The sequence below is a fragment of the Plecotus auritus genome (assembly GCF_963455305.1).
Source record: "Plecotus auritus genome assembly, chromosome: 8".
Lineage (NCBI taxonomy): Eukaryota > Metazoa > Chordata > Mammalia > Chiroptera > Vespertilionidae > Plecotus > Plecotus auritus.
The window spans coordinates 14,469,850-14,496,914 of NC_137782.1; the positions used below are offsets into that span (position 1 = coordinate 14,469,850).

A 27,065-nucleotide genomic window follows, 5' to 3' on the forward strand; every position below is an offset into this window, starting at 1 on the left:
ACTTGTCTGCCTCTATTCTGTTGCCTGTCAGCCTTCAGCAAATATTTCAATCCTGGGCCTTTGCCTGCTGCTAACCTTTCTCTTGTAACCTTTGGCCCTGCACTCTTCAAATCCTCCAGCCTTCCCCTTCTCATCTTTCCCGCTCAGACACTCCACCCTAGCTGACTTCGCAGGCTACTATGTTTAAGCAAAAGGAACTATGGTGACGCCCCTAAAGCTGATAAAGTTAAGAACACTACTGGGATTTGCCTGCAGGGTCAAAGATGATTAGAAAAATGTGCACATCACAGTGGACGGGAAGCTGCCTGTAACTGGGCCCCCATTCTCACCAGCCTAAATGTGACCTCCCAGCCTCTGGCTTTGGAGCCTTTTCTGAACTCCAGCCTGCTCCCCAGCCCCACATCCCAAATAGGTCAAGTGGGCATGTCATTGAGATTAGAGGCCCAACGTAGCTGTCAGATGCACAGACATGATGGGAATCACGTCCAGCAGGGTGGTGGGGATGCAGAGCTCCTGGCTGACTTCACCTTCAGCCAAGTCATATGACACTTCCTTCCAAACCCCTGTCCTTCCCTCTCCCAACCACTGCCAACTCCCTCCCGGGGATCCGGTCCATGAATCACCCATTGGAACCACTAGCAGGTACCACTTCCCAGTCCTTGCCTGTGCCCTGTGTGTGAGCTGCACTGAGTCTGTGGGTTACGGTGAGCACTTGAAGAAGATAGTTAAGGGCATTTTCTTTGCAGTGACTAGTTTGCCTCTGATAGCACTCCTTCCCAGGTCATTAATTGTGTTGTCTCTTGGCTCGTTAGAAACGAGACCCCAGGTCCCCGCCAGCTTTATGCAGGGTAAATCATGTTTAAGTAACCACGTAACTAGTGGGTCAGTTTTCTCTTTTGTCTCGGCTGCGACCACTATTTAGCTGGGTTCTCAAAGTGCCCCTTGGTGCGGCTTTCATGTCAGGCCAGGACTGCAAGACAAATGTTCTCTCCCTCCCCACCCCCACAGCCAGCCCCTCTTTTCTGAAAGCTGCACGCACAGGGCAGCTGGGAAATAAAGGCTCCTTTATTCGATTCTCCTGGGCAAAGCCATGGTGGGTTCAGGAGGGTTCAAGAAAGAAGTGCCAAACTGCAATAAGATGGGCCAAGCAAAGAGACGGTGGCAATGCCTAGCCAAAGCGATGGAGTGTCCCGTCTCCTTTTTTTTAGCTCCCAGCATTGTGACGACTCGAAAGGGCAGGTTTTGTTGTTGTTGTTTTTTCCAGACTGTCCCTGATTGGCCCTGTGATCAGGAAAATCATGAGACATCCCTGATGTGGGCACTGTTTCTTCATCTGCAAAGGGGAGATCGCTCTGATGAACTTCAAGGTCTTTTTCAATTCTCAGGTTCTTTGTGTGTGCCCATCAAGCGAGGGGGGAGGGCAGTTGGACCCTCTCAGAGAGCTATGGAGGATGCCACCCTGGGTATAAAACGATGTCTTCCAAAGAGATGAAAGCACCAACTTTCTTTCTAGCCAAGGTTTGCCTGGAGTAAAAGCAAGCGAGAGGAAGAGAAGGAGGAAAAAGCACAATGCCCTTTTTTTTCAAAGGGGAAATTAGGACACAGTGTGGCCAAGTAAGCTGTCAGTGTCATATAGAGAATAAATTATTAGTGCTCTTAGAAATAATACGGAAGGACTCCAATGTCTGCCCCAGACTGTATCCTATTACACACCTTCTCATGGGGTGCTGTGATGATACGCAGAAGGAGCATCTCTACTGTTTAACTATTGCGGCTTTGTATTCACCATTTTCTTTAGCCACCTGGACACCCTAGGAGTCTAGCACACAAACCCCTCCTGATTACACACCCTACTCAGTCTCCTGTCTTTCAGGGGCCACCAGACCACAATGAGCATCCTTCCACTCATGACCTCCAGAACTTTGTTCATCCCATCCACAGGGCATGCACAGCTCATCAGACACCACTTCTACGCCATGGAAACCCCATGAAGACAGGGGTAATGGAGGTCATGCAGCACTCAGACCCCCTGGTAACACCCAAAACACCAGATGCTGCAGTGGGCCCTCCATAAGCATTCGTAGAATGAATGGAGGTGAAACAGCAGTATCTTTGACACAGCATGATTTAGTCCTGCTGGTGGCACACACTACCCCCAGACACCTCTCTTAGTTTATAAATAGGATATAAGCTACTCCAAGCAGGTTTGCTTCTTACAGAACACACACCTCCAATTAAGAACTTAGAAGATGAGGCAAAGATAGAAGAGAAATCAGGGCTGCAGGGGACTCTGGGGAGTAGTAAGAGTAGCACAAGAAGCCAAATGGAAATGTCACCTAGGAATGTCCAAAAATAATACAAATATGATCTCCCACGATCCCTCCTGCCCCGCCTAAGCCCAGAGCCCAGCCAAGCCGGCCCCCCAGGTATCTATTTCAATGGCATACCAACGCTGGGCTCTCTCAGCACACATACATGTCCACACAGATGCCCTCTCACATACACATGTGCAGACACCCTCCAGTTGGCAAACAAGTGACAGTATGTAAATTATCAGAAGCCACAAAGATTTGCTTCGGTGGGGAGCCTGAACAAACAAGGAACCATTTTGCAAGTGGCCACAGATGGCTTAGCTTCTCTGTGCACAATGGACACTAACAAGATTTGCCATAACTAATTCGTTCTTTCACACCACAGCTCAGTTCCCCCACCTCCTGAGCCTGGGGGAAACTCCCCATCAGGGCCATATGCATTTTTTGTTCCTTCCTAACACCAAAGATGTGCAACTTGTTCCTCCACCTTGCATATGAATGGTTCATCCTTAAAGTGGTTAAGAAAGGTTTGAGAGATGATGGTGGAAGCAAAGGGATGCTATTTCCACCCCCCCCCCCCCCTTTCCCTGAAAGCCTTGTTTGGAGAAGGGGAGGAAAAGAAGAGAAGTATTGAGACCCCTGCAGAACTGGAGAACACAGCAGTACAGAAGAGTGAGTGGGCAGAGGGAAGGGAGTAAGGGAAAATAGAAGAGAGTAAAGGCAGAAAAAATAGTGTCAGAAGGAGACTTGACTTGGGATGGTGAACACATAATACAATATGCAGATGATGTATTATAGAATTGTACACCTGAAACCTATATAATTTTATCAACCAATGTCACCCCAATCAATTCAATAAAAATTTTTAAAAGGAGAGAAGAAAGCAAGAATGGGTACCAAAGCAGAGCGCAAAACCAAACAGACTGGAAACAGAGAGTGAACACACAGGATGAAATCCAAACTCGCCTTATCATGGGCGACAATCCTACAGGAACGAATCTTTGGGGTTTTTTTAATGGGAAAAGGGCGGATTTGATGGCTCTGCATTCTTTCAACCACCTGGGTGCTTTCGGGATTTTCCCCCTTTTATTCCCAGTCATCACTCATATTAGGTGTGGCTGAATATGTCTACTTTTTCATAGAATACTTATTTTATACTTACACCAGCTATTCAAAAATATATGCATGATTATACTGATGACCAGATACAATCATGTCTATGTATTACTATGTCTTTACATTCACTTATGTGTAAAAACTAGACATATGAATCAGTATTTATATGATTTCCTGGAATATCAGAACCAGACAAGACGTAGAGATCTTCTGCTTCATTGACTTCGTTTTGAGATGGGGCCTCAAGAACAAGGGGCGGGTGGTCAGAGCAGAGGCCCCATTTCGTGGCTCTATTATGTCACATACAACATCTGCCTCTGCAGAGGTTGTACATGCACAACACATGTACACATAACAACGCTCCACCTTCTTAGACAGAACTTCTCAGAGAAACATGACAACAAAAGAACCTGTGCTGGGGCCCTGACCAGTTTGGCTCAGTGGATAGAGGGTCCGCCTGCGGATTAAAGGGTCCCAGGTTCGATTCTGGTCAAGGGCATGTGCCTTGGTTGCGGGCACATCCCCAGTAGGGGGTGTGCAGGAGGCAGCTGATCGATGTTTCTCTCTCATCGATGTTTCTAACTCTCTGACCCTCTCTCTTCCTCTCTGTAAAAAATCAATAAAATATATTAAAAAAAAAAAAAGAACCTGTGCTGGGGTCCTTCTTGGATGCTCCACAGAGTTGACCTGGATCACATCCCCCAATATTCGTCCTCCCCTCCAGCTCTTGGCTTCTATTCCCTGCAGGCTGAACCCCCACCGCTGGGCTGTCTTCTGAAAGAGAAGCCCCACAGACCAGCAATCATCTCCCCGCAGTAAACGCAATGAACAGAAGCAGCCACCCAGCTCCCGCAGTCAGGCCCCAAAGGAGAGGAATCCGCTGCAGGCCTAACACTGGGAGCAAAGGTCAGCGGTCATTGAGGGTTGAAGCCAGAAGAAAAGCCAGGCTCCCAGAAGTCCAGCACCTGCTCCTCCCTGGAGGTGGAGAGGGCCCAGCTGGTCCAGCCTGTAGCGGCCCCTCCCTAAGCACACCTGTCTAGCGAGCTGCTCCTCAAAGGGATCAGCAGCAGCTTCCATTCCCGCTGAAAGCCACCAGGAGCTTGAGTGGAGCAGTAAGCACTTTTAAGAGGGTCCAGGAACACAGGCCAAGCTTCTCCAGGACCCCCTGTCTCACCAGTTGCTCCATCACCTGGGCTGATGGAGCCTTTCTGAGGGGGCTCCTTTCTCCAGACATCAACATGCTAACTCAGCTGTAAGCATGGGTGATTCCCCTGCCTCCGCTCCCTTACCCCTTTGCAGACCTTTCTCTCAGATGCTGCCCCTCCCTCTGCCCCTGGGTATGAGTGACTGCATTTCTTTCTTGTGGCGCTTAAGAAAATAACTAAGTTGTCCAGCTCTCACATGTCGTCACCCTTGCACCTGATTTGCCCAATACACTCGGCCTTTCCACTTGCATCTCCCCCACTGCTTTCCTGGATTCTGCTCCCTCTGCCAAAATGTGAGACAAGATTTTTTCAGGTTTCCAGCCAACCTTGCTAGTCTCTCTTCCTCTTTCTACGAAGAAATCCCAAGATTATCCCATCGATTAAAGCCACACGTGTCTACCAGAATGTACGCCTTCAAGTCACATCTCATTCTGTGCTGCTGCAAGGTGCTTCTTGTCTTTATTTTTAAGTCGCCACGGACTGTCCCTATCACTCAATCAAGTCAACCAGTCAACTACAAGGTATTTTTTTTAGAATTCTGACATCCTTCTTCTTAGCTGAGGTGCTAAGGAGTTGTTTTTCTATCTCAGTTCCTATGTTGACGGAGCTTGCATGTCAGACAGACCACATTACCCCATGTGGAACACTTAAGGGACAATGCCCAGTTATATCTCCACAATAGTGCCTGGCATGCACGATTGCAGTTACTGAAGAAAATACCTTTGATTAAATGATTGCATAAATTAATGAATGCGTTTGTGAGTAATGGTGTAGAAGAAAAAGAACACTATAGATGAAACAATTAGCATCCACAGAGGCACCTATGTTCCGCTTACCTTAGCTCTGTGACTCCCTCTTAGGGCATCTTTCTCAGGTCCAGCAGAGCCCATTGTTCTGAAGTAAACATTTCATTTCCCCTTTCCTGCTCCCCCATTTCTGGGACCTGCAGTGTTGGTTGAAATCAAGTTCTACAGAGGAACCCTGGGGAGCCCACGGTGCACCTGAGTCAGCTGGCAGAGATGAGCATAGGAACAAGTCTTCTTAACCCAGGCCACTGTCTGCCCCTGCCCAGCTGCCACCAGCTTATGGACTTAAACGTCCCTCACCTATTCTAATGTGTTTATAGGCTATCTTCTCTAGCTCTGCAATTGCTTCAGGTGAGACCTGTTTTCACACCTGCACTGTATTAGAAAAAGGAGACCATTTAGTAAAATTACCTCATTTCAGAGGAAGGTGCTGAGCAAGGACTCTATCAGGTAGTTTTAGGAGCAAAGCTGAGTACACTGCCCAGTAACGTCCTATAATCCACATTTATTGGAACCTACAATATATTTTCAAACATTACAATCAGCCCTTGCCGGTTTGGCTCAGTGGATAGAGCATCGGCCTGTGGACTGAAGGGTCCTGGATTTGATTATGGTCAAGGGCACATGCCTGGGTTGAGGGCTCAATCCCTAGTGGGGGGCATGCAGGAGGCAACCAATCAATGATTCTCTCTCATCATTGATGTTTCTATCTCTCTCTTCCTCTCTGAAATCAATAAAAATATATTTTAAAAAACACAAAAAAAACCATTACAATCAACATACACTTATTTTAAGTTATCTAAGAAAATTCTGTTTCTCAAGAGGAAGGAAAAGAAAATCTATTCACCTCTTTCTCTTTCTGTTTGTGTGTGTTTATTTTCCATTCGAGGGGAGTCCTCAGGTTCCCCCATGCCCTGGGTCACAGTCCCAGCCCAACAGTGAGAAGAGGGAGACGGTGGCATGTTTAAAAACAGCTTTACAGCTTTACAGATTTTCACCATTTTATGGAATTCGTCATGTGTTCACTTGCTGACCCTCCCTCTCATCACCATCAAGAAGCCAAACACACCTTTCCTGCTCCATCACCTAGGAAGGCCTGAGTGAAGGAAGACAGGGGTGTGTGCAGGAAGGGCGGAGCTCACGAGGCCTGGGGCCAGCAGGCTGCTCTGCTCTCAAAGTTGGTGATAATTCGAGAGTCTGTCAGAGACCAACTGAACCTGCAGAGAGGATATTTTGTGGAATATGACAGAAAAAGAGGGCAAAGACACTCACTTCAGAGGCAGAAGACTTACCACCTTTCACGAGACTTGACCAACTGTCTGTCTGGATCCCCTGGCATCTAGCTATTGTGGTTCCAGTTTTACAGACAGAAAAATGGAAGTACTGACAAAGCACCTTGGCCGCAAGTCTTCTAGAAGGTAGGTTCTGAGGGTGAGGATCTCTGACTCCCATTCTAAGTTCTGAGCCAGCTGCCTTAGAGTTGAAGGGTAAGCATGCTGGAACCACAGCTTCCTGATTCCAAGACCCAAGACGAGCAACTGGAGGTCTCTGTGCCTCATTTTACACATCTGTAAAATGGGGATGATAGCCTGGCTAGAGCGGCTCAGTTGGTTGAACATCATCCTGTGCACCAAAAAGTCCCCAGTTGGATTCCAAACCAGGGCACATACCTAGGTTTCCAGTTTGATCCCCCAGTTGGAATGCATACAGAAGGCAACTGATCAATGTTTCTCTCTCACATCATTTTTTTTTTCTCTCTCTCTCTCTTCTCTCTAAGCATGTCCTCAGGTGAGGATTTTTTTTTAAAGTGGGGATGATAACATCTCCACTTTGTTTGAGGGAAGGATATGGTAGACAATATGTGTCCAGTGCTTGGCAAGGCTCTCAGCTATTCTAAGTACCAAAATGATGGTTGTCCTTATGCTCAGGAAAGCAGCCTGACAGCCAATTGCCTTCCCCTGTGATTTACATTTTCCATAAGAGAATGACTCTCCCTTGTTTCTGATATGCAAGTCATGTTCTTCAGCAGAAATCAGAAAACGTAAGAGGCCGGACAGTCAGACTCTTCCAACAAAGCTTCAAGGACAGCAAGGCCTGAGCTGAAGCAAACCGTTGGATCTGTGTGACTTACAGGATGAGATGGGAGCAGGAAGGAGGACTTTTGTTAGAGATGGTTTTCATTTTTTTCTGTTTTGTTTTTCTTCTCCCCCTGGCAGAGGATTAACATGTAGGTTCTTAAACAAGGGGGTCCCCCGTTTGCAGCTGACAGTAGCAGCTGCAACCTCCAACTCCCCTGCAGAATGGCAAGGAATCGAATCAAAAAGAAAAGCAAGTGGACAACCTTTCCTCAGGGAGCACGAAACACAATACCAGCCTTTCGCCAAACCCCGCAGACCCCAGCTCTGATTGGAGGTTGCCTCGGAACAAAGGGAAATTGGTATTTAAAAAAAAAATCTTCTGAAAGCCAACTCAGCAGATGGTTTTTTCCTGGGCTCCAGGAGAAGCAGGGGGCGCGGTGGGGGCAGGGGAAGGACGCCGGGATAACACACTGCCACCAGGACCCAGACGGCTGAGAAGTGACAAAGATGGGCACAGAGGGCTGACCTCTCACCCCAGAATTTCACAAAGGGCAATCACACCATGTGGCGGGTGTCTGGACCAGGCTGCTGACCGCTCCAACCGCAGCTGCTGTTCATCACAGCCAAGTCTGGGGGCTTTATTCAAAGCAGGTGATGGCAGAGGCCAGAGAATGAGGGGATGGTGGAGAAGCGAGGAAAAAGTTGAATCAGAGACTACGGTTTGACAGGAATCGACCGTAGGTGGTTCTATAGAACAGCCCCTTGTATTTCCATTGCTCTCCTAACATTTCAGAAGCACTTTACAACCGTTTGCACCTGTCATCTTCAGAGTACCATGGAAGGAAGAGAGACAGTACTAACCCCTTGTTAAGTATGAGAAAACAGCCCTTCACTTGCTAAAGGGAGAACAGGTCAGACCCAGAGCCTGGCACTGGGTGACCAGCCTTCCTTCAAGTCTCAGGCCAGGCAGTGCTCCTGGGGCCCGGTTTTGGGGGGTCCTTTGCTGAATTCCACCTTTTCTGTCTAAGTCACAGCGAGCCTATTATCCTGCTGCCCAGGCCGGCCGGCCATCACTCCTCGCCACACCTCACTGCCACTGTGGCCTGCTGAGTGCAGTCCAAAAAAGGAGCTCTGGGTCTCGGGGATGAAGCTGCAGGTTCACCCACAGCCTAGGCCAGGGGCATGTGGCCAGGACCCCCGGGTGAGCTGCACAGGGATCCCCGGAGCACCTACAAGACCAGCTAGAGCAGAGTGCACCTGTCAAGGATCGCTTCCTGCTGCAGGAAACCAGGAGACCTGAGGGTGTGATAAGGATTTGAGCCACCCCCTACCACAATTAGTTGTAACCTTGGGGCAAGCCATCTAAAAACCCTCAATGACCCTTCCTCAATCTATAAAACAGGGAGGAATAACAGCTACTTCACTGGACTGTCCTAAGAACAAGCCAGAAAGAGGCAGCAGTTGGGCGCATGTGAGTGTTCTGTAAAGGTGCCGGGCAGATGTGAGGGTTGCTACCAATTCTCCACGCTCTGCACTGGCTGGAACGCTTGAAGTTTATTTACGGCCCTGGTTTCCCCTAAATGCCCTGAGATCAATTCCTCCTCATAAGATCTGTCTAGACCCCACACAGCACTTATGCTGAACACACCGTACGACTGTCGATTCGTGCAGAATGTAGACCCACCAGCGCTGCTGCTGTCTATCTGCATGGAAGCCAAGCAGGCTGCAGGATGAAAGGTCTCGGATGTTTCTAAGGAACCAACGTGAAATGCGCAGGGCTGATGGGCAGAAGCCGTTTTGAAAGAGGGTTTTCCATAGAACCATCTCCATCAGCATGGCGCTAACAAGGACTTATTTAACAGGCTGGGGAAATAACGTAAGTGAATCTTACATTAAAAGACATAACTCCTGTCCTCAGAGAGCTTCCACCATAACTGAGAAGAGCAAACTTTATTTACCTTTGACCACCACTTTTAACAGCCTCTCAGGTAGTCCCGAGAGGCCAATATGTGAATGAAGTTCCCAGACACTGCCCATCTAGGGAGGGCCCCAAAAGAGAAAGCACAGAAGAGGAACTGCGAGATCCAAAGCTGCCTTATTTCTGTGCCTCCTGTGTCATCTGCAGACCCAAACCAGACCCTCTGACCAAAGTGTGCACAGATGGTAATGAGGATAACACAGACACCTGCATCTTGCCCCAAAGAATCCAATGTATGCAGGATGTGATGATTTGGACCAGCAAAAGGAGCATGAGGCAATATTAAATTGGCAAGTTTTCTTGACCTCGAGTTCAGTATACACCAACAAGGAGGAAGTTGCCAGAGAACTGGGATAGCCTGGGATCGTGTTAATAAGGATACTCTGCTTAGAGCAGAGGAGGTGACAATCTATTGATGCTCTGCAGTCCCGGTACTATAATCTGCTCTGGGAGCCCTTCCTGCCTATGCCTTTAGGAGGGACACTCACAAACAAGTATTCCTAGCACAGGAACCAGGGTGTTTTGGCATTAGGAAACCATGGAGTCCAAGGAATGGTTTCAGGAACTAGAAATATTTAGGCTTTTGAAGGCTTTTAGTACAACAGAAGAAGGAGTTTTACTAAAACTAGGGCTTCCTCAAGAGATGGCCAGTCCCCTCCCCGAGGGCCCCCAGTCCGAATAACTGTCCACGGGGGGCGGGTGGGGGGTTGGGAAGGTGTCTTTTGTTTGTGTAAAAGGGATGGTGACATGGAAATATTCAGAGGCTCTCCTGACCTGCAGCGAAGTCCAGGATTCTGGACCCACAGCTTCTGTGGTCAGCCTCCCCTGACTTCTGATCCAGTGCCAGATCCTAGCCTGTGTCCCCAATGGATTTAATTCTAGGTCTCAGACCCTTTCTGTTCCCAAAATCTCATTTTGTCCTCCTTCGTGACCCCATAGCACCCAAAGCCCAGCAGGACACCGACCTGCCACTTATTCAGTGGCAGCAATCCAACAGAATGCTCAGAAAGCTGATGGTTCAGGGAAGAGCCACACCCCCAATAAGTCAGGTTCCACCTTCTTGCTTCTCCAAAAGGACAAGGCCGGAGAAATCATGGAGATTCCCATTACACACTACAAACAGATTCCCTTTAGCAACATCCATGATTCCCCATGAGAAGCAACTCCTTTAGCTGGTTCTCCAGCTAAAATGGCTCAGCTCCTGAGCTGGGTTCTCTTTGACAGCACTCAGCCAATGAACTAACTGGCCAGACATAAAAGGCTGCCCACACTCCTGGGCAAATTCATGTTTGCAAATGATTACTTCTTGTGGGCAAGGCCTGGTAAGCTACCCCCTCCCCCACCTCTGAATCCCTGGGCCGCGGAACTGGCTAGAAACCTGTGGGAGGCACAGAAGAAGATCTGGGGGAAAACACAATAAACAAGGTCTAGCAAACACACTGAAGCTACCTACATTTGATACTAATGATGATTATCACATGGCCTCACGGGCCAGGCACCAAGGTGGGAACTGCCTGGACTTTTCAGAGTAAAGAAAGGCCTCCATTGTTCCCCTGCTGAGGTCATAGGCTGATGGGGAGCTGAGGGAAGTGGGCTGGGGAAGGAGAGGCAGGCAGGGGAAAAGAAGCCAACCTGGGATGTCAAAGAGACACACACCCCAGGTGTACGGAGAGGTCCCTGGCCTTCAAGGGCAGGACCACTGTGACTGTGGAAAGTGGAGCGCCTGGAAGTGATGAGGTCCAAACCTGCCCTTCACGCAGCGCTCTGGCAGACCGTGTTCCCACACACGCAGACAGCGGCCTCAGCTTACAAGGAGGGCTCACGGCTCCACCACCAGCCCGTCATTCAGACTCCTGAATGCACTGGGTACCTTTACAAGTCCAAGTGGGTGTTGCATGCTCCCCCTGTCTGTACGCCTCCAGGACCTGGCTCTCCTGAACTCCAGCCCTCTGGCAGTCTCTCCTTCTGGCCACTGTTCCTCCTCGGTGGTGGATACACTTTATAGTGCCTTCCAAATCAAGTTCCACCCCAAGGACCATCCAAGATTAAACCCTTTCCCCAAACTGTGTGCAAATTATAACATGAATGTTTAGCTCATTGTGGATAAACAACACCCCCTACAACATAAATCTCCCATGCTGTGCTGTTCTTTTCCTCTCCGTGATCCATTAGGAGCCTGAACCAAGTACTGGGTCCAGGCTTCAGGACTGCCCTCCACATCCCTGTGCTCTCTGCCTTGGTGTCCAGGCCCCATGATTTCCAGACCAAAAAGCCACAAAAAGCCACCAGCATCTTCATGAACAAGTGTCTTCATGAACCAGTGAGGCAGACAGGGTGTCCTGGGAGATCCTGCCCCACAGTGCTTTGAAGGTGAGATGTTTTTAACTTAAAGTTCTAGGAATCAGAAGAATCAAAGCACAGGGTACAGAAGGGCAAGCAGGATTGTTTTTCTTGCCTTTTATTAAAAATGGAAAAGGAGATGTAATGGCAGGTCAGCCGGTGATGCTGCTTTGAGCAGACTCTCTGAGGGTGCAGTGTGATGGTGCAGGAGGGGCAGATTCTGCAGAGGCTGGAAACACGGCACGGTGGAAGGTGCGCCACCTGAACCCCACTTGATGGTTCTTATGACACTGGTTTCAAACTTTCAGTTTGAGTCATGCTTAGAGCTCAGCAGCCACCCTGGTTTGGCAGATAAGTGACCACAGAGATGAAAGACCTTTGAACCATCTCTAAATAAATCCCCACAGCAATCCCCACCCCAAAACAGCAAAGCATTAGTGACATACTCTCTCAGTAGATGCTTGTGCGGGCATCAGAGATAAGATGCTGGCACTGCCACCCAGCTAACACAATTCAGCACAGCCAGGAGCAAGATTAACGCAGGACTGGCCCAGAGAAACACGCACCTTCATCCCCAGGAGATCCCAAAAGGGAGGTGCTGCTGTGATTCCTGCTTGGTTCCTCTGCCAGACTGATCTTCAAAAGCATGGAGTTCACCAAAAATTGTTCCTTGGGGAAGTCCAAGAAACTGACTATCAAGGGAATATCAAACAAAGAAGAGAAGAGCCAGCACATGGCTGTACACCCCAGAGTATCCCCAATACAGGAGGAAAAGAAGCATGCACAAGGGAGGGGGACCGAACACGCCCAGAATGTCCTAATGGAAAGCAAGTTTGGTCAATCTCATGTCTGTTTAAGTTCAACAGTGAAACTTCCTACCCCTGATTCATGACCTTTGACGTTGGGTCAAAAAGGAAACCATCTGATGATGGAACAGTGGGTCCAAAGAGAGGTCAAAAATGCTATTGAGAGCAACTAGTTTTCTTAAAGAGAAAGACTTGACCCATGTACTTAAAGTTCCCATTTTTTAGGATAGAAATAAGGCTTCAGAGGTCAAAAGCTATTTTTGTTGTCATTCCCTTAAAAAAAAAAAGGCAGAGACTGAGACCCAGGGACGTGAAGCATTCTTGCTGAAATGGTTCCAACAGAGACAGGGCTGGTGCCCAGGGCTCCTGTCCCCAAGCTGAGTGTTCTGTTCCCCACTTTCAGGTCAAATGTCACCGGTTGCCCTTTGGAGACAAATAACTTTGTGGAAAAAGTCATCCACCATCCTCCACCTGGCTTTAGCCATAACATCACTAGAAACCTATCAGAGAACAAAGGTTCCAGGCACTCTGAGGAATCAAAAGGAATGTACTGCTTTAAATGCACACACACACACACACACACACACACACACACACACACAAAAACCGTAGAGAGAAAATAAAAATTAAACAAGAGGGGAAATGTGGCCTCTTGAGAAGAAATGCTGGTGGAACCTTTCTTTCCTCATCAGGTGGAGGGTGCCATGGAGGAAGAAGCTCATGCTCCCAGAGTTCAAAACACTACATGTGCACCCCCAGAAGAAGAAAGGGAGCAGCCCTCAGCTAGGCAGTGCACCGAGGGGTGACCAGAGGAGGTGCAGAGCAAAATGCGGGGAGGGAAGGGCACCTGAACTATGCCCTGAACTATGCCCGATGAATATAAGGAGGGTAGAGGCTCTCTGTGGGGTGCCCAGTGCCACCTACCAGAGTAAAGGAGGAGATGATGGTTGCTGCAGTGATGTCAGGCAATCTGAGCTACCCTTCAACCCTGCCCAACCCCCACTCCCATGACCCCTCACCTACCTGATATGCCAATCACAGAGGATCAAGAGAGAAAGGTACCTCTCAGCACCCTACAGGAAAGAGGGCGAACCTCCTCGATGACACCTGCATTACCTAAAGGCTCCCCCCTTCTAAGTTTCTCTGCCCTGCATCACTTCCCTTTTCCCCAGGTCCCCAGTCCTTCCCTTTCCCCAGTTCGAAGCCCGCTGAGCATTCTCATTACTTACAGAATTAAAGGCAAACCCATATATTTATTTGATATTCACCACTCTCAGCAACCTGAGGCCAACCTAACCTCCCATTGACTTCACCATAAAAGGCTTTTTTTTTTTTCTGTCCATACTTGGTGTGTTTGACACAAAGACGGTGCTATTTAAGGAAAGAGTAAATGCATGCATGATCCATCAGTCTTCCTAAGAGAGGTTATGACAGCTCAGAACACAAGACAAGTGTCTTGCCATAGACATATGATGATGGTCTAGGTGGGGGTGCTAGGAATGCACCCCCAGTATGTTTCTGAGACCATGGTAGACGCCTGATGAATGTAAGGTGGAAGTTCTTGCTGCTGAGGAAATAGGTTCTATGTTGATGCTGGGGAAGAGGGAATATTAAGTCTAAAGAAATAAAAGATATTGTATTTTGGTCAGAATCAAGTAAATATTGATAAGTACAATAAAGGAAAAAGACCAACTCATGAGCTGCCCGAGGACTCCCCTCTCCTCATGCTGTTGACCAGGGATAGATGTCCCTGACCCCACTGACAGTCCTCAGGAAAGAGGAACATGGTTAAGCTCTGCCTAGTGGCGTGTCTCATAAAAACCTGTCACTGCTAACAACATTTTCTGTTCATGTGTTGTACCTGAACTGCTTCTAGAGACACCTTCTCATGCTCCCTGTTTTTCTCACTGAGTGAGCTGGAAGGGAACCTGAGGAAGCTTAAGTTATTACATCACTTTCCTGAGTGAGTCCAAGAGGCAACATTGCTGGTGCCATGACAAAGAGCAGATGCATGTATGGAATCCAACTGCAAAGCAGGACTGGTCCAAAGGACAGTCCTGAGGCCCTGAAGCATGTTCTGAGCCTTCTTCTCATCCAATAACTCTTACCAAACACTGCTGTTCCACCCCACATAAGTCCATTCATCAGCATCGCAGTTGCCATCCTAATTTTATATGGAAGGAAAGTGAACATTCCCTGATTAGAAAAGTCCATGCACTGTTGAGCCAATGAGGAGGTATTTTCATGGGGTCCACCTTACATCCTACCAGTGGCCATGTTGCCTGAACATCCATAATGTCTCTTAAATTTGGAAGACTGGTCCTAGGTTTGAAATTCGGAATAAAGCTCTTGGGGCTGTCACACATGCATCTCTTCACCCCAAAGCAGTAGAGGATGTAGAAATAGAGTTAAGCTAGCAGAGATACCCTTTCAGTGATAGGTAAGGGATACTATCATTATCCTCCAGAGCATCCTTTTTACAAAAACCAATGAAAAAGAAAATCATTGGGATCCGATAGAAGCTGTCTTTGCCTAAGGCTGTTGCACATTGACTTGAAAAAAATTAATTGGTCTGCAGAAGAGAAAAAGAAAAAGAATGAGAGGCCGAATCACTAACAAACAAAATGAAAGAAAATCCTGTTACCCTGAAACTCTATGTCCTGTCCCTAAGCCAAGGGTCAACAAACACTTTTTTTGGTCTGGTTAGGGCCAGACAGCAAATCGTTCCCGCTCCGTGGGCCACACAGTCTGTCACAACCACCCAACTCTACTGTTCTAGTGCAAAAGCGATCACAGACGAAATGTAAATAAATGGATGTGGCTCTTTTCCAAAAGAAAGTTTATTTATGGGCACTGAAATTTGAATTCCACAAAATGTTCACATTGCAAAAGATTTTTCTTCTTTTGTTGATATTTCCCCAACCATTCTTTGCTTGTGCGCTGTACACAACAGGCAGGTGGCTGGACTTGGCCCATGGACTTCAATTGGTTGACCCAGCTCTAAGTCAGCACAGATAGTCAGGAGACTCCTGAGTAGGCATCTCCACCAGCTCAAGGATCAAGTCAACAGGGCCTCCTTCCTCGCTCCCTGTGAAGGACTGAGTCTCAGGGCCACTCCATGCATCTTTCTTCAATCAGGGGCTTGCCTCATACAAAAGTTCCAGAAGACTGGATTTTAGAGTTAGTCATTGACCTGTTGCTTAGAAAGAGCCATTCTCAACCTTTTCCCTACCCTAATTTACTGATCACATATTTCCCATTCATACAAATAAGTAGATTCTGCATGCCCATGACACTGAACGTTTCTATACAAATGGTAGGCTGGGTGTCCACCTCTCCATCTCAACCTTAGCTTCAGTTTACTCCCTGTTTGCAAAACAACAGAAACTTGAAGAGTAACCAAGTTGACATTCTAACCCAACAGGGATCAGAGAAGTTTCTGATCATCTATCAAGTGATTAAGACTCAGTACGAGCCCTAACCGGTTTGGCTCAGTGGATAGAGCACGGGCCTGCGGACTGAAGGGTCCCAGGTTCGATTCCGGTCAAGGGCATGTACCTTGGCTGCGGGCACATCCCCAGTAGCGGGTGTGCAGGAGGCAGCTGATAGATGTCTCTCTCTCATCGATGTTTCTAACTCTCTATCCCTCTCCCTTCCTCTCCGTAAAAAATCAATAAAATATATTTTTTAAAAAAAAGACTCAGTACGAGTAACTTTATTCATTCATTTCTGGAAAGTAACAGCTCTTGGCATCAATAAATGCAAGAAGGATAGAGAAGTACAGCATGAAACAAGCTCCTAACAATTTAAAATTTTTGCAGATATTCCCATTAGAGCATAATGCATGGAATCCCAGTCCCTCCCCCTTCTTTCTGCCATTCCCAATTGGCTTAGAAACACTGACCTGGTGAGTTGTATATTTAAGTGAATGATTTCATTTCTCTTTCCAAGAAAGCACACAATGAGCACCCAGCTTTCTGGGTGAGAATGACCAGCCTGAGAATGTCAGATATGAGAACAGAGTTCCATTGCACATTTCAACTTTGTAATCATCCCCATGTCACAAATTCCAGAGTTTTATTCTAGGGATTTCGAATAGGCAGAAGGCTATAATTGGGAACAATCTTGTGGTTTTAGGGAAGATAATACCTGCATAAAGTATCTATTTATAGGACAGTAAATTTGAATCTGTGTGCCCAAAACCGTCCTCTGCTGCTGAAATCCTGGCCATGATGGAGATGGAGGGGAAATAGTTTTCAAGACTGCCCACCCACACAAAAATCCAACAACACACAAGGAACTGGCCATCACAATGAGCAGAGGCAAAGGTACTCATGTTCAAAGCTGAAGAGACTCAACTCCAAAAATAAGCCTCACTTTCTACATGGAGCCTGGTGTAGCTGTCGTATTTGCTTGTAAGATTCCTCAGAAGTTTCCACCATGTGCATCTAGATAAACGCTGGTTTCATAACAGGGAAGCAGAAAGCACAGCAAAGGTGCTATGGAGAGGGGAAGTGTAGAGCACTACCCCTATGCTATGTAAAAGCAAGATAATTTAGAAGATTCCTTTGTGTTCTGAGTGTTAAAGTAAGGTGACCAACTGTCCCAGCTTGCCTAGGACAGCAGGGGATTCCTAGATGCAGGATTTTCAGTTTTCAAACTATGAGCATCTGAGCCAACTGGGAGACATTGGTCACCCTAGAAAGTCTCTTCCAGTTCAAGTCTTTAGATGGGAAATGCAATAAATCAGGTAAAACAACTAGGTGAAGAAGGATACAAGCCCTACACTAATCGAAGAACATGATTCCTAGTAATTTTACTGAAAATGATGCCTCCAAAGCTAAAAAGAAACACACACACACACACACACAAATATTGACAACAGAAACTCTACAAATTATCTATGGACTATAAAGGAGAGAGGTTCCTTTATATGTGCCATTTTTAGCCCGTCCATCAAGGCTAGCGCTCAGATAAATGATAAGATGCAGGGAAAAGAGTTACAAAGACTGATTAGCACCTACAACCCAGAACCCCAAAACTCTGTCAACAGGAAGACTCCTTGCCACGCTATGCACAAGATCCAAAGACTGTTTGAGTCAGAAACTTCTGGACTAGGGCAGTCTGCTGTCAGGGCTGAGTACCACACCCCTCCCAGGAAGAGAGGTCACAGCAAACCCCTGTGATGCAAAATAATACAATGAAACCTGGACCCAGTCTTCCCTGACCAAATGACAACCAGCCAAGTTCATTCAAGACCCAACCTTAAAAGTCTACGATGTGTTGGACAAAGATTCAGGTCAGTCGGCTGCCCCTTTTTTCTCTCCAGTTCTAATGCTCGCCTCTGGCTTTGGAATAATGATCTCTCGGCCCTCTCGGAGCCTCAAGTTACCACAAAGACGGGGCTTCCTTAGTCAGGTGGAAGGGTCGCCTATGTTAGAAAGATGTACAGCAGTGATTGAAACCAAAAGGTTATAGTGGTTCTTGACTGTTCCGATTGACCAACATTTTTCAACATCCCCCTCTCTGACTATGAGAACAAAAAGTAAAACAAAAGAAAAACTTCAAAATGTTGTCATAGTTAAGCCGGATCTGACCCAGCCAATTGGTTGCAACACAACAAATAGAACTGCTCCTGACTTCTAATCCTAGTAGCTATTGCTTTTCAGATGGGTAGAAGATCCTATCTAATAAAGAGGGAATATGCTAATTGACTGCCACACCCTCAAAGATGGCGGTGTCCAGTCCCCTCAGCCCCGCCGGAGCGGCAGATGCGCGGCAAGGTCTCCGGAGTCCCCAGTCGTCTCAGCACCCCAGCCGCCCAGGGCCTGCCCGAGGTGCAGGCAAGCCTTGGATGGCAGTTGCCCAGCTGCCCAGGGCCGCCTGAGGCTCAGGTAACCAGGGCCGGCTGAGGCTTGCACTGCCGGCAGTGGCAGCAGCAGGTGGGATGGGGGCGTCACCTTCCCCTGATTGCCGGGTCGCCTCCCACCCCTGAGGGCTCCCAGACTGTGAGAGGGGGCAGGCCAGGCTGAGGAACCTCCCCGGCTCCAGTGCATGAATTTTCATGCACCAGACCTCTAGTATAATAATAAAAAATAGTAATTAGGCACTACACCAAGGTGTCAGGGGCATTTCTTCCAGAGGCCCTAAATATTCCATCAAGGAAACTGGTAATTCAGAAACATAGCAGGTCCTGGAGTGGAGTCATTTAGTTCAACATTGTTGCATTATAACCAGTCAAGTCATTTAGTTCCACATTGTTGCATTATAACGTGGATGAGATGCCACAGGAACCTAACTCTTACATATATCAATTAGCCTATAGCAGTGGTCGGCAAACTCATTAGTCAACAGAGCCAAATATCAACAGTACAACAATTGAAATTTCTTTTGAGAGCCCAATTTTTTAAACTTAAACTTCTTCTAACGCCACTTCTTCAAAATAGACTCGGCCAGGCCGTGGTATTTTGTGGAAGAGCCACACTCAAGGGGCCAAAGAGCCGCATGTGGCTCGCGAGCCGCAGTTTGCCAACCACTGGCCTATAGTAACATTGGTTTCATCACATCACTGTAGTTTCACTGCAGAACCTATTAATGACGTTAAGGACTTAGTGCAAATTAGTAACAAGCAAACAGACTCTAAAAAGTTGAGAATAAAATGGCAAAAACAAACCAACGAAAATCCTACAAAACAGGGCTCCCTACCTTCTTCTTGGAGTGGCTTCTGTCCTCCTCTTTCGTGGCTTTGCTGTTTTTCCCCGCACGAGACACCTTCTGGTCCCCAGACTGCTTGATGGTGATCTTGATCTCAGGGGGGCATATGTAGTTCTCCAGATTCTTTGGGGGTTTCTTCGCCCGCTTTGTGGTCTGAATCTTCAGCTTCAGACTTCCCTCCGTGAAGTTCGCCTCCTTGATGGAAAACTCCTGCTCTTCCAGGCCATCTCCTGCCACCCACTTCTCGCTGTCGGCATTGGAGTTGGAATCCACATCCCGCCCTGAGCCCAGTTCATCCTCCTCCTCTGGCTCCATGCGCTCTCCGGCCCCCGGGATGCCCTTCCCAGTCCCTGGCGCAGACAGCAGAGGTTCTGCACAGCCAGGCGCAGTTGCAGGCTTGGCCGAGGGGACTGGCAGGAAATCCGACTCGCCCCCTCTTTGCCGGGAGCCGCTCAAAATTTCCCTGGACTCCATGACAATCCTACAGTCTTCAGGAGTTCTCAGCAGGGGGAAGGGAGAAGGGGAAAAGGGAAGGTGAACAGAGAGGACACCCAAAATTCCAAGGACAAAGTGGTCCAGCTGCTGGGCTCAGAGCCCCAAGGATGGAGACAAGATGAAGTGCTCAGGAGATCAGATCTGCAACTGAGAAGCAGAGAAATGATTAGCCATGGCAGGAAGAAAATGACCTAAACAGTAACTTAATCTATGTCCCCGAAGCCCCTTCCCACTTATCAACGGCATCAGAAAAAAATGATGGACAGAAATCAAATCAGAGTGTGCATCCCCACACTGGACTAAATTGGAGCAAAGGGGCAGACACACACACACATCCCTTCATTGGATTGTTATGAATTTTTATGGCTGTGGGCCCAACAGAGATAAAAGAGGCGAGTCCTCCAGTCCCATTACCAGCTAGAAGTTTCTGAAACTGAAACCACAGCTGGCTGAGTCACCATCAGAACGAACCATGACGAAAGGGAAGTCTGAAGTGTTGATGCTCGGGTCTGTGGGAACTGTGTCGGGTCAGCTTCTTGCACCACTTCCCTCACATACAGTTTGCAAAGCTGAACGCAGCCCCCTGAGGTGCCTGGGCAAAGCTCTCCACCCCCTTAGAGGAAGGACAGTTAGCCAAGGTCTTGGCCATTCTTTCCTTATCACTGTTCATTATGAATTATTTCAATTATGCAAGTCTTTTCTATTTCTTTTTACATTTTTTAATATATATTTTTTATTGATTTTAGAGAGAAAGGGAGAGGGAAGGAGATAGAAACATCAATGATGAGAGAGAATCATTGATTGGCTGCCTACTGGGGATCAAGCCTGCAACCCGGTCATGTACCCTGACCGGGAATCGAACAGTGACCTCCTGGTTCATAGGTCAATGCTCAACCATTGAGCAACACTGGCCAGGCAAGTCTTTTTTATTTCTTAAAGCAAATGTAAAGCTTAGGCACAGGCTTAAAAACAAAAAAGAAAAACCAACCCTAAAAAACATTTCCACTGACACAAAAGACAATAAATCATAAATTATTTAGATAAAAATAGCCCTTAGGGTCAGTTTTAAATCCCTCTCTGGTCTTTGCATAAAGTGGCATTATGTCTACATGACAACAACAAAAACGGGGAGAGAGGGGAGCATTTCACAGGCCTTTGGAAGTGTCAGGAACCACCCCCCTTGCACCCCTGAGATCTTGGATTCTGCCTTTCTCACAAGAAACAGAGAAAAATCAGTCAGGCTTTCTCTAGATCATGGAAGGACCAGCTAAACTACCTTTCAACCTTATTCACTCCATGTCCCATTAGTCCCAGTTTCATACTCATCCCTTTCAAAGCTCCAAAGAAGTCCAAATGCTCATCCTCAAGAGAAAACATAGAGCCCTGGGGCTGCACCAAACTTCAAGACATCACCTCCTTGCACCCTGAGCTCTAGGCGAGGTCACCCGAACTTTCCTAAATGGCTGAATACTCTCTCAGCTCCCAGCAGAAGACATCACACCTTCAGTTTCTACCACTGAGCCGAGCCCACCAATTTAAGGAATCAGTCAGCAAGTGTGCCCACCATAAAATTCCAATGAAGTCTGCAAACACACGTTCAGAGCAGCCCAGAACCGGAGCTTGACGACGGGGCTGTATGTTCTCCCTGTGGAGTCAGTGCACTTCCAGCTGCTGCCCTGGGAGGAAGCCAGCCAGCAAGGCAGCCAGTGCTCCAACAGGGACCTGTTCCCCGGGGACGCCCAGGAACACACTCAGCTCCTGGGGGCTGCTCAGCCCTGCAGAAAGATGCATGCACACCTGCTTCCACTTCGGGGAAAACCCAATGAACACAGCATTTCTGGAAGAGAAGAAGCTACCTAGTGGGAACATGAGCATCCATGCTGAAGCTGTCAATCACACACTGAACAGCCACCTGTGCCCCATGCTACAAAAGGGACAAAGTCCCAACTTTGGAGCAGGGGCAGGCAGTCAGACAATATGACATTTAATGTGTTTTATTGTTTTTTACTTATAAGATTCTTTGTCTCATCTAGATGGACCTGCCCACCTGCCCAAAACCTTACATAATTTTTTTAAAAGTCATACTGAAGTCAAGCTTCATTGAAACCCCTCTTCCTAGTGTCCAGGTACCACACTAGCTGCTGGAGACATCAAGATGCCCTAGAACAAGCATGTCAAACTCAAACACTAACACAGGCCAAATAAACGAGGCATGCGGCCCGCGGGCCGCAAGTTTGACATGCTTGCCCTAGAGCACATGTCCCAGTAGGTCTTTCTCAGCTTGTATCGAAGGCCACACAAATTGCTAGCCATGTTTGCTTATGACTGTAGTCCTTCAGTGGTTTACTCTCTCCGGCAAGTACCTGCAATGTTACATTTTAATTCCCTGGTACCTACCTATGAAGCTATCCTTGGGTAAGGGCCAAAGGTGAGGCATATTCCTCATAAGACGTTCCTACCCTAAACTTATTTGGACCTGTGAACCACAGATAAGACAATGTATAGTGCAGGTTCAGAGATGAGAGAAAAGAAGGTGGAATCTAAACTTCAGAGGAATGATTAGCTATATAAAGTGGAATAAAGCATCTTCCATTAAAAATGACTCAGTTTAGAGTTTCTTATATTTAATGGTATAAATAATTAACTAATTGATATAGAAGACAAAGTTCCAAAAGTTAAAACTCAAGTAGTAAAACAGACACAAAAAGGGGAAACTCAACAATTTTTTTTCAGTTCTCCACAGTAAAGATTCTAAGACACAAATAAATACAATCTCTTTCCTCAAAGAAGTTACACTCTAAAGAGCTGCTTGAAAAATAAAACAACAGATTTATATATGCCCTATAATAAAGGATAGAAACAAAGGGAAGAGAAAGTGGTTTCCACCTGGGCAAGGTGTAGACACTTTGGAAACCACCCCAAAGGGCTTCAAGGAGAGCATAAGATACGGCTTTGACCTTGAGGTGCTTCAATAGTAGAGTGGGAAGAAGGAGGACATGGCAGAAAGAAGGAAGAGCACGAGGTGAGGTGAGGCCTGGGGCAGGAACACGCAAGGTTCGAGGGAGAGAAAGGTGAGGTTTGGCTGACAGGTGTGGTACAAAATGGGGGCTGGAGATAAAAAGGCTACAGCCAGATCCTAGGCATCCTTGAATGCCACACTAATTAGATGGATTTTATCATACAGGTAATGGGGAAGCCATTTAAGAGATGGCAATAGGGAAGGGATGCTATTAAGGCTATGCTTCAAGAAGATAATTTGACATGTGATGTGAGGGCTGGATTAACAGAACCTGATATTAGAGGGAGGGGGACCATAAGAAGGCTCCGATGAAATTCCACTCTTATTGTGTGAGGACTTGAACTAGAGCAGTGTGAGTATGCCAGAAAATACTAGAGATGCACCAGCAATTCAGTCTCAAATAATCCCAATCTTCAGGAACACATCAATTCCAGACTTTTCATACTGGGTTCACCCTAAGAATGTAATCTTAGGGGCTCGTTGGCCACCAACTTGCATTCCCTAGTCAAGTCACACCAGTCTCCACAGTAGCATTGTACACACGGAATTATTTCTGCCTTGGTATTTTTTATAGAATCTTTCTTTATATCCCTTTCCATCAATCCATGCAATGCCTCTCATACAACTGGTACTCTCCAAATGTCTGCTGCATGGAGGAATGACTGAATGGATGAACAAACAGATCCCAGTCCTTCCCATATTTTGAGGTCATGCCCAAGTCTTCACTTCCTCATGACCGTCTTTTGTAAGCTCTGGACCACAGCATTCATCCCTGGCCTGACTTACTGTGCACCCAGCTGCATAGTGGGCCACTAAACACTAGTCTTGCCTTGCCTTCTCATTGTTTTGAGTACACAAATCTTATTTCCCTCCCTGGACTGCATTTCATTGCAGGCTGAGACTGACCCAGTGCAGGACCAGGCACTTGGAGGTCTTCAAGAAGTTCTTTCTCAACGAAAATGAATCAGCCCCGTGACAATTCTTCAAAGTCCTGTAGTTCAAACTACTCTAATGGCAGCTCCACCCACCCAGGTGGCCCCTGCAAAATTCACTATCTATGCCGAGGATTATAATCCAGTCCCTCATGTCCACACGCACCCCTCACCTTAGAAAAATAAAAAGAAGCTTTCAAAAGCAAATAGCAGAGAAACCTAACCTGTCTGTTTACTTCACCAGCACACAAAGCTGTCATTCTCCTTTTGCCTTTTCCCAGCACGTACCTGCCACCCCAAAGTCACAGTTGTATTTATTGGTGAGTCTGGGAGACAACTGCGCGTGGTCTTGGGTGCGCCCCTGCCAAGGTGGTGTGTGCACAGGCGCTCAATGACTCACACTCACGGGAAGGGGAAGCTGAAGCAAGGTGAAAACGTTTTGCTTTGTCACATTCCAGCAGTCAGCAACTCCTCCAGAGAGGGCGGGTGCACAATGGACACTCTGTACTTGGCTCAAGCCTCCAGTCCTACCCAAGTTAACCCTACCATGGCTGCCTGCAGGACTTGGCGTGACAGGGCATAGAACAATGAAATTGCTTAGAAAATAACTGCCCAAGAGGTCCCAGGGGGACAAAGGGACTAGAAGGAGAAGGTGGTGATGTACTTAGGAAGAACACTGGGACAGGAGTCCAGAAACTTGGCCTCTACTCCTGGCTCTCCCATTCACAGCCACTTGGAGTCCCATCCTCCATACTTATCTCAGCAATGAATGGAGTGGGACCAAGGTCTCTTCCATACTCTAAACTTTGTAATTTTACCCATAGACCTATACACACAACAAATTGGATAGTGTAACCTACATAATTATTTTTCTGAGGGACAGGGGAACCATAACCCAAATGACTCCCTAAAAATACACCCTCTCCCCACTTCAAATCTGAAGGATGGAATAATTTACCTAGTCTACAAACCATTTTCCACCTGCAGCCTTGGGAACTCTTAGCTAATTCCAGAGTTTAAAGGAAATGCAAATTCTTGAGCCCTGCATGCCTACATAATCAGGGCTCCAGGATGGGGCCCAGCTGTATGGCTTTTACCAAACCCTCCTGGTGGTTATGATGCTTAGGCTTTACCTAGTCTGCGCACCAATGCCATCAAGTGCCTTGACCATAGAGCACTATTATTCCGTGGTTAAAGGTATTTTCCCCTTACAGTTTTACTCTTAGTCTCTTAAGAATAGACATCAGTTGCATTGTATTCATCCATGCAATTCCAGTGAACACTCAGGAAATGTTGGCTGACTGAATTAATATATGAATAAACCAACCCAATCTGGGCTTCCTAGCACCATCCACCTCTTCCATCCGCTTCTTTCCCAGGTTGCACATAGGCTATCCTCACCCTGACTGCTGCTTTCCATGGTGGAACTAACAGAGCCCTTGACATACGTAACAGGAGTCAAAAGTTTGGGATTCTGGACCTAGGTCAGGCACTTAGGAGCCCTCACGCAGCCTCAGTGTCTCATCAACAAAATGGAAAAGAAGCATCTTCATGATCTTCTTCATTAGGTTAAGGTTTTTACCTGTTTTTTTAATGGAACTATATGCTACTTATAAAAAAAGAAATTTTAAATAACATATGTACCTCATAAGGTCTTAAAGGCAAATAGTCACAAATATAGGAAGGCCCACGGCCTCAATCTTGACCTTTCCCAAACTCCTCCAGAGTTCTTCATCCAGAGCCCTACCTCAGCTCCATATTCTGCAAATCCCCATAAGGTCAGGCACTTCTTTCATCTTTACATGTAGAAGATACTGGCTGACCAGATAATCCTCAGGTCAGAACCTTTCCTCTCAAAACTCTGAAGAATGTCTTCTAGTCTCTGAAGTAATAGAAGAGAAAAGGGAGGCCAGCCTGCTTTTGTTTCCTTTGTAGGCAACTTGTTTTAACTTTATCCTTGAAGATATTTTTCATTATAATAGAATTTTATTAATGGCAAAGTAAGTGTAGTGTGGATCTTGCTCCTTTTATTTTTGCTGAAACACAAGCTTTTTGGATCTGTAGGTGCAGGTTCTTTCTAGTTTAGGAAAGTCCCCTTCAGTTTATTCTTTTCATTATTCAATGGAACTCACTTCTTTCTAAATTTGTCCTGTACTCTTAGTTTAGAACTCTTAACACTGTTCTCCATTTCTCTCATTCTCTCTTTCACTGTGTTTATTTCTTTATTTTTCATTGTGGAATAGTTTACCCTAATCTAGCCTCCATAATACCAATTTAATTCAATTTCACACCTCCCTTTGCCTTTATTGACCACTAGAGGCCTAGTGCACGAAATTTGTGCACAGGGGGGTGTCCCTCAGCCCAGCCTGCACCCTCTCCAATATGGGACCTTGAGGGATGTCTGACTGCCTGTTTAGGCCCAATCCCACTGGGGATTGGGCCTAAATGGGCAGTTGGACATCTCTCTCACAATCCAGGACTGCTGGCTCCCAACTGCTCGCCTGCCTGCCTGCCTGATTGCCCCTAACTGCTTCTGCCTGACAGCCTAATCACCCACTAACCACTCCCCTGCCAGCCTGATTGATACCTAACTGCTCCCCTGCTGGCCCAATTGCCCTTAACTGCCCTCCCCTGCAGGCCTGGTCCCCCCTAACTCCCCCCCCTTGCAGGCCTTGTCCCACCCAACTGCCCTCCCCTGCAGGCCTGGTCGCCCCCAACTGCCCTCCTCTGCTGGCCTGGTCGCCCCTAAATGCCCTCCCCTGCTGGCCCGGTCACCCCTAACTGCTCTCCCCTGCTGGCCTGGTCACCCCCAACTGCCCTCCCCTGCAGGCCTGGTCCCCCCCCCCCAACTACCCTCCCCTGCAGGCCTCATTGTCCCCAACTGCCCTCCCCTGCAGGCCAGGTCCTCCCCAACTGCCCTCCCCTGCTAGCCATCTTGTGGTGGCCATCTTGTGTCCACATGGGGGTGGCCATCTTGTGAGTTGGAGTGATGGTCAATTTGCATATAATCTCTTTATTATATAGGATTATATAGGATGGATTTTTAATTCTGCTATTGCCCACTTTTGTATCCCTGCAATCTTTCTTTCCTTTTTCATCCTCTTTTCAGCTGATTTTGATACCTTTCCACCTTAGAATGCTTTCTTCATTAGTTTATGCTTTTATTACACCAGTGTCATGCTTCTTCCTATTGTGGATGTCTGGTAGCTTTCTAAAATTCTTATTTTACTCTTGCAGTAAATAATTATCCTGATACTGTTTCTC

At 47.1% G+C, this 27,065-nt stretch overlaps 1 protein-coding gene across 2 annotated transcripts in view; it reads right to left on the reverse strand.

The window, feature by feature from the left end:
• Positions 1-27,065, reverse strand: part of SETBP1 (SET binding protein 1) — a 355,347-nt gene that overhangs the window by 314,274 nt on the left and 14,008 nt on the right. For both annotated transcript variants that reach the window (XM_080684674.1, XM_080684675.1), the window contains exon 2: positions 19,347-19,997. In XM_080684674.1, the coding sequence (XP_080540800.1) occupies positions 19,347-19,829 (483 nt within the window). In that variant the 5' untranslated portion in view covers positions 19,830-19,997. The remainder of the gene's footprint in view (positions 1-19,346; positions 19,998-27,065) is intronic.